Source organism: Colobus angolensis, unplaced genomic scaffold, assembly GCF_000951035.1.
Source record: "Colobus angolensis palliatus isolate OR3802 unplaced genomic scaffold, Cang.pa_1.0 Scaffold1, whole genome shotgun sequence".
Classification (NCBI taxonomy): domain Eukaryota; kingdom Metazoa; phylum Chordata; class Mammalia; order Primates; family Cercopithecidae; genus Colobus; species Colobus angolensis.
This window is the reverse complement of record NW_012110918.1, coordinates 11,862,289-11,869,468: the sequence shown is the minus strand read 5'-3', so window position 1 is coordinate 11,869,468 and position 7,180 is coordinate 11,862,289. Positions and strand designations below refer to the sequence as shown.

Sequence of the window (7,180 nt, the reverse complement as noted above, 5' to 3'; positions counted from 1 at the left end):
GGATGGTCTCGATCTCCTGACCTCGTGATCCGCCCGTCTCGGCCTCCCAAAGTGCTGGGATTACAGGCTTGAGCCACCGCGCCCGGCCCAGTTCACTTATTCTGATATTTTGTTGACATTGTTGTTTTCCTAGGATGATACTCATGCTTTCTGCAGAGCTGCTTTTTATTTCTTCCTTTCTCATATATGAAATAGTCTAATTGGTTTTTCCTCAATATTGATTGTCAGCCTTTCCAGCCTTGTGTCATGTGGAAAGAGGGGCTGGGGATGCCTTTTGATGTTTTGGTTTTAAAAGAGCTGACTCTAGCGCTTCACTAAGTATGATGTTGGTGCTTCGTAATTTTATGATAAATTATTTTAAAATAATATCTTTATTATTTAAAGCTTTTAAAACATAACCAGCTTTTAAAACAAATAGTTGGCTTAAGTCAAAAAACTCTGCAGTTCACTTTCTCCTTGTAACATTTCTAAATTTCATCCACATCTGAATAATCCTTGTCTTAGTTGGGAGAAATATTTTTTTCCTGAAAACATTCTTTAGTGTCAGAACCATTTGTGATTGTAGTGGTTTTACCCCTGCCCTACTGAACGCATTTGTTGTAGCCCTTAGCGTCCATCTTCGCTCTGTGATATACTCAGATATAAATCTTCCATAGTCTGATGGGTGCTTGATAGTGGCCTTCTTCACCAGGAATTGCTCTGATTTATGGTGAAGTAAAACAACCCTCCATGAAAGCATGAAAAGTGTCTAGTCCTAGGTTTCAGTCCTAACTCAGAGTTTTCACCTCCCAGGTTCTAAGTGTACATTGATTTTTCTTCCTAGACAATACTCAAAAGGCGGGGACAGTTGACATATCTGTTTGAGTGAAAGGCACTCTCATCCCATGAATGTGTTTTTCTTGGGATTTCTGCTATTAATTTTTTTTTTTTTTTTTGAGATGGAGTCTTGCTCTGTTCCCCAGGCTAGAATGCAGTGGTGCGATCTTGGCTTACTGCAACTTCCGCCTCCCAGGTTCAAGCAGTTCTCCTACCTCACCCTCCTGAGTAGCTGGGATAACCAGCGCCTGCCACCATGCCCAGCTAATTTTGTATTTTTAGTAGAGATGGGGTTTCACCATGTTGCACAGGCTGGTCTCGAACTCGTGACCTTAAGTGATCTGCCTCCCAAAGTGTGGGGATTACAGGCGTGAGCCACTGTGCCCGACCTACAGTCACAGTCTTTAGTCCGTGCTATGCTTGTGCAATAATTTCCCCAGCTAGGAGACAGGACTAGGTGACAAGGTTCTTTTTTAAAAAAATAGGTTTTGGGGGTAGAAGTGCCATTTCCTTACATGCACATATTATGTAATGGTGAAGTCTGGGATTTTGCAGTACCCATTGCCCAAACAGTGAACATAGTACCCAGTAGATAACTTTTCAGGCCTCATACCCCTCCCATCCTCCCACATTCTGAAGCCTCCAGTGTCTGCTTTGTTCGTTGTTGTTGTTTTTTGTTTTTTGAGAGAGTCTCTGTCTCCCAGGCTGGAGTGCAGTGGCACCATCGTGGCTCACTGCAACCTTTGCCTCCTGGGATCAAGTGATTCTCCTGCCTCAGCCTCCCAAGTAGCTGGGATTATAGGTGCCTGGCACCACGCCCAGCTAATTTTTGTATTTTTAGTAGAGATGGGGTTTCACCATGTTGACCAGGCTGGTCTTGAACTGCAACCTCAGGTGATCCGCCTGCCTTGGCCTCCCAAAGTGCTGGGATTATAGGCATGAGCCACCGCGCCTGGCCCCTGTGTCTGTTATTCCATTCTGTATGTCCATGTTTACCCCTTGCTCAGCTCCAGTGGTGACGAGATTCTTGTCCTTGTTTTGCCATTATCTTTTTTCCCTGAGCAAGGCATTTAATCCGTCTCAGCCTTAATTTCTTCTCTGTAAAATGAGGGAAGCAGTCACACATACTTTGATTTTTCTTTTTCTAAAGTGTAATTGCTTCGTTGAAAGCCCAGCCAGTAGATTGGAAGAAGTCATTGATCAGCCCTTGTCTGAGCAGTGTGCCCTGGTTATTTTCCTCCCTACCTTGCCAGGAACAAACAAATTTAAAAACTGAAACGTCGTTTATGCTCATTTCAAAGACACATAGAATGATAAGAGCAATATGGAGTTGACGGATTTGGAGCTAGCAATTAAACAGAATGCCAGTAATGTGGAAAAATGCAAAGGCATATAGAATGACTTCCTATCCTTAGCAAAAATTCACACAGAATCCTGTCCCATGCACGTTTTAAGTGGAAAAGAATGACCCCAGAAAGTGGATTTAAAACTAATAAAGCTAAGATGTTTATTATCATTAGTGATAACTTCTGTATAATTGTCACAGAAAGCTTATGCATGAATCTGTAACTTGTTATTATGGTCTTCACTAGAAATTGCATGTCTTTTTTAATTTCTGAAATAATTTACTGGGATGAAGAGCACTGTCAGTTTTTGTATTAAATTGTTTCAGTAAAGCATGGCCCAGTATTTGACATGATGAATCTGAATGAAGTGATCAGATCTATGTGAGGAATGTGGTTCTATGCTGGATGTTTTGTGGACAAAACAGAAAAAAAATCCCAGCCTAGAAGCATTTTTGAAGTTGCATTGAGGAAAAGCTATAATCTGGGGGTCATATTGTCACTCTGAGAGAACTACTATGTTCTTTCTTGCTTTCTCATCAGAGGACATCCTTGTACCAGTACCACTCAAATTCTCTGTTCTCCAACTCCTGGCCTCAAGTGATTCTCCTCAAGCGATTCTGCCTCAGCATCCCAAGTAGCTGCAATTACAGGCACGTGCCACCACACCCAGCAAATTCTCCATCCTATACAACTTTTTTTTTTTTTTTGAGACAGAGTCTTGCTCTGTTGCCCAGGCTAGAGTACAGTGGTGTGATGTCAGCTCACTGCAACCTTCCATTCCTAGGTTCAAGCAGTTCTCCTGCCTTAGCCTCCCAAGTAGCTGGGATTTCAGGTGGGCGCCACGACACCCAGCTAATTTTTTGTTTGTTTGGTTGGTTGGTTTCTTTTTTGTTGTTGTTTTTTGAGATGGATTTTCACTCTTGTTGCCTAGGCTGGAGTACAATGGCGTGATCTCGGCTCACTTTAACCACCGCCTCCCGGGTTCAAGCATTTCTCCTGCCTCAGCCTCCCAAGTAGCTTGGATTACAGGCATGTGCCACCATGCCTGGCTGATTTAGTATTTTTAGTAGAGATGGGGTCTCACCATGTTGATCAGGCTGGTCTCCCAACTCCTGACCTCAGGTGATCCGCTCACCTCAGCCTCCCAAAGTGCTGGGATTACAGGTGTGAGCCACCATGCCTGGCCCTATACAACTTTTCAAATTCTCTCTCTCTCTCTCTCCCTCTCTTTTGAGATGGAGTCTCACTCTGTCGCCCAGGCTAGAATGCAGTGATGTGATCTTGGCTCACTGCAACCTCTGCCTCCTGGGTTGGAGCAGTTCTCCTGCCTCAACCTTCCAGTAGCTGGGATTACAAGTGTGCGCCACCACGCCTGGCTAATTTTTGTATTTTTAGTAGAGACATGTTGGCCAGGCTGGTCTTGAACTCCTGACCTCAGGTGATCCACCCACCTTGGCCTCCCAGAGTGCTGGGATTATAGGTGTGAGCCACTGTGCCTGGCCAATTCTCTCTCTTTTTTTTTTTTGAGGCAGAGTCTCACTCTGTCACCCAGGCTGGAATGCAGTGGGCGTGATCTCGGCTCACTGCAACCTCCGCCTCCTATGTTCAAGCGATTTTCCGGCCTCAGCCTCCCAAATAGCTGGGACTACTGGCTGGCGCCACCATGCTCAACTGTTTTTTGTATTTTTAGAAGAGTCGGGGTTTTGTCATGTTGGCCAGGCTGGTCTCGAACTCCTGACTTAAGGTGATCTGACCGCCTTGGCCTCCCAAAGTGCTGAGATTGCAGGCGTGAGCCACTGCACTGGCCTCTCAAATTTTCTTTATTTCCTTTTATTTAATTCCTGGGCTGGGGTCCTCTGTCTTGGACGTGTGGTTTTGTACTGCACTGACTTGGGAATCAGTAGCCAATCCCTTTCTTCATACTCCTTGCTCACTCCGGAAAAATGGAAATTAACAAGAATTATAAAGTAATACAGAAAGGGACAGTGCTCCCATCTATGATTAAGTACACGCAACTAATTCATACTTAAGGTTTTTTTTGTCTCCTTTCCTTGCTATATTTAAATTGCTGATTCTCTCACACCTGATGACTCTTCTCTCAAATGCCCATCCTTGATATTTCCTCGAAGTTTTGTGCACCGAGGGCGGCCTGAGCCTCTGGATCTTCACTTGGGCATGTTCCTGCCCACCTTGCTTCACCAGGCAACTGCGGAGCAGCAGGAGCGCTTCTTCATGCCCGCCTGGAACTTGGAGATCATTGGCACTTATGCCCAGACAGAGATGGGTCATGGTATGGAGTATTCAGTCTACCTTCTGGGTTGGGCGGGCCCCTGTGAACTTGCCATGTGTGGAGTGCCCACCATGTACCATCGATGGCGTGTCGATGTTCTGTGGTCTCTTTAAATGAACTTTTTTTGCAGAGTGCAGGTTTTGGTATAAACACTGCTTTGGTCAATGGGAATTAAAGGCTATCATAGTGATAAAACGATTGTCTTTTTTATGCCATAGTTCTCCTTCAGAGGGTCAAGAATTACAAGTCAGGTTTTATTTACCAAGTGGCTTTTAATGTTACTGAGGTTGTGTGGAATCTGTGTGCATATACAACCCAAAACTGTTTTTTTCTTCATTACTATCTGATTACCTTTGCTACTGGTACCTTAATGAATTTGTACAAATTCCAGAAGAAATACAAATAATAGTTTGTGTACCCTTGGATTTGCTTGAGGGAAATGAGTAGCTTATAACTGAAGTGTGTGACATTTTGTGCTTTGGAGTTATTTGTACTTTGAGTCAATCAGTAGTTCTACAAGTGACTTGACTGGAGAGTAAAAAAACCAAGATAAGCCAAACTTGGCAGGCATTTGGTTTCAGACACTATCTTCACCTTTCATTGATCTTTGCATCCCCCACCTGCTTTCTTAATGCACCTGGGTGGACTGGAGGTGGCCGCTGTTCCTCTTTGTAGCTTCTCTGAATTGGATCCATGTTTGCCATTCATTTGCTTATGGCTTCTCTTTTTCTTCTCTGATGTTTCAGAAAAACTGGTCTAGTGTGTATTTGCCACTTGCTCCTTATTTCTATACAGCTGCTGCTTTTTATTTGGTACTGAATAGTATTTTACAGGATTTTCATGAGACTCCAAGTGGAATACTATTTGTTTCAGTTGTGCTTTTGAAAACATTTTGTCCTTATCTGTTCTGTTTAATGTTATCTGCTTTTCTGTAAAAGCTGCTTCTTTGATGAAAGATGTCTGTGAAAGTTGTGGATTGCATGTAAGTTGGTTATTCAACTTGGAAGCTTCTAAATGTTTCAAAGTGTGTTTAATGAGGTCTAGCGTTATGAAAGCAGATAGGTAAAAGGTTCCCAACATTTGCTTTAGTCAGTAGTTTTGTAGAGACTGCCACCTAGAACATTTTTCTATAACTCTTTTCAAATAGTTTTGGCATATTTATGTTAAGATTTAAAACATAAGACCCCATCTATCCCAGTACACATAAGAAACTGGAAACTCTTCCTTGCTGCATTAATGAACCAGCTAGGACTAAGTTAGGCCTGCTATTGGAAATCTGTAGGGTCAACTGAGACCTTATTATTGGACCTTTTTAGGAATTTTTTGAAGTCACATTCCAGGTCATTTCCCCAATAATGGTTATACTTTTATACTTTATTATTATTATTATTATTATTATTTTGAGATGGAGTCTCGCTCTGTCACCCAGGCTGGAGTGCGGTGGCACAATCTTGGCTCACTGCAACCTCTGCCTCCTGGGTTCAAGCAATTCTCTTGCCTCAGCCTCCTGAGTAGCTGGGACTACAGGCGCATACCACAATGCCTAGCTGTTTTTTGTATTTTTAGTAGAGATGGGGTTTCACCATGTTAGCCAGGATGGTCTCGATCTCCTGACCTCATGATCCACCCGCCTCGGCCTCCCAAAGTGCTGGGATTACAGGTGTGAGCCACCATGCACAGCCATACATTTTTAATTTATAAGAATTTTGGCTGAAATGTCTTTCTCTCACATGTTATCTTATTCTTCTCATTAGTACAGAATTCGAGAACGTTGAATTGGTGTGGTTAACGTAATACATATGAGTTGAAATTCGCATACTTGCAACTCAGAGATGGGCTTAAAAAGACAGTTAACATCCCTGTTAAATTCATATATTGTGATCTTAAAAATGTGATTCTAAGTTGCCTTTATATTTTCTTTCAGTTGCTGTAAATAAATGTAACAAATCGAATACAGAAATGGAACATGCATGATGATACTTAGATTTTCAACTTAATGGAAAACCATCAGATAGCATGGGAAATTCAGTGTCTTGGTTGTCAACCAGTTGTAGCTCATCTACTGGTGTTTTTTGTTAGATTTTGTTTTTCTCTGAGATATGAGAGTTTAAAGGACTATGCAGGAAATTTTTCCTTGTGCCTATTTTTTTCCCCATCTCTTAACTGAAGTCAGTGTAATTTATCTCCGTAGGAACTCACCTTCGAGGCTTGGAAACCACAGCCACATATGACCCTGAAACCCAGGAGTTCATTCTCAACAGTCCTACTGTGACCTCCATTAAATGGTGGCCTGGTGGACGTAAGTGAATTTTTTAGCATTTATTGGATGTTTTGAAGGTTTGTCATGAGATTTTGCTTAGAATGTAGAGCTTTTATGAGAACGTCGGCCAGGCTTGGTGGTTTCACGCCTGTAATCCTAACACTTCGGGAGGCTGAGGTGGGCGGATCACTTGAGGTCAGGAATTCAAGACCAGCCTGGTTAATATGCTGAAACCCCATCTCTACTAAAAATACTAAAATTAGCTGGGTGTGGTGGCGCACACCTGTAGTCCCAGCTACTCGGGAGGCTGAGGCAGGAGAATCACTTGAACCCGGGAAGATTGCAGTGAGCCAAGATTGCACCACTGCACTCCAACCTGGGCATCGCAGCAAGACTGTCTCAAAAACAACCCAACAAACAAACAATATGTGTGGGGTGTGTGGGTGTGTGTGTATAGACAGAGAGAGA

At 42.9% G+C, this 7,180-nt stretch overlaps 1 protein-coding gene across 5 annotated transcripts in view; it reads left to right on the top strand.

Moving 5' to 3' along the window:
• ACOX1 (acyl-CoA oxidase 1, palmitoyl) overlaps positions 1–7,180 on the top strand; it is a 56,023-nt gene that overhangs the window by 30,788 nt on the left and 18,055 nt on the right. For 4 of the 5 annotated variants that reach the window (XM_011948001.1, XM_011948233.1, XM_011948075.1 and 1 more), the window contains 2 exons: positions 4,292–4,452; positions 6,644–6,751. In XM_011948001.1, the coding sequence (XP_011803391.1) occupies positions 4,292–4,452; positions 6,644–6,751 (269 nt within the window). The remainder of the gene's footprint in view (positions 1–4,291; positions 4,453–6,643; positions 6,752–7,180) is intronic. The other variant, XM_011948157.1, reaches the window with a different exon arrangement.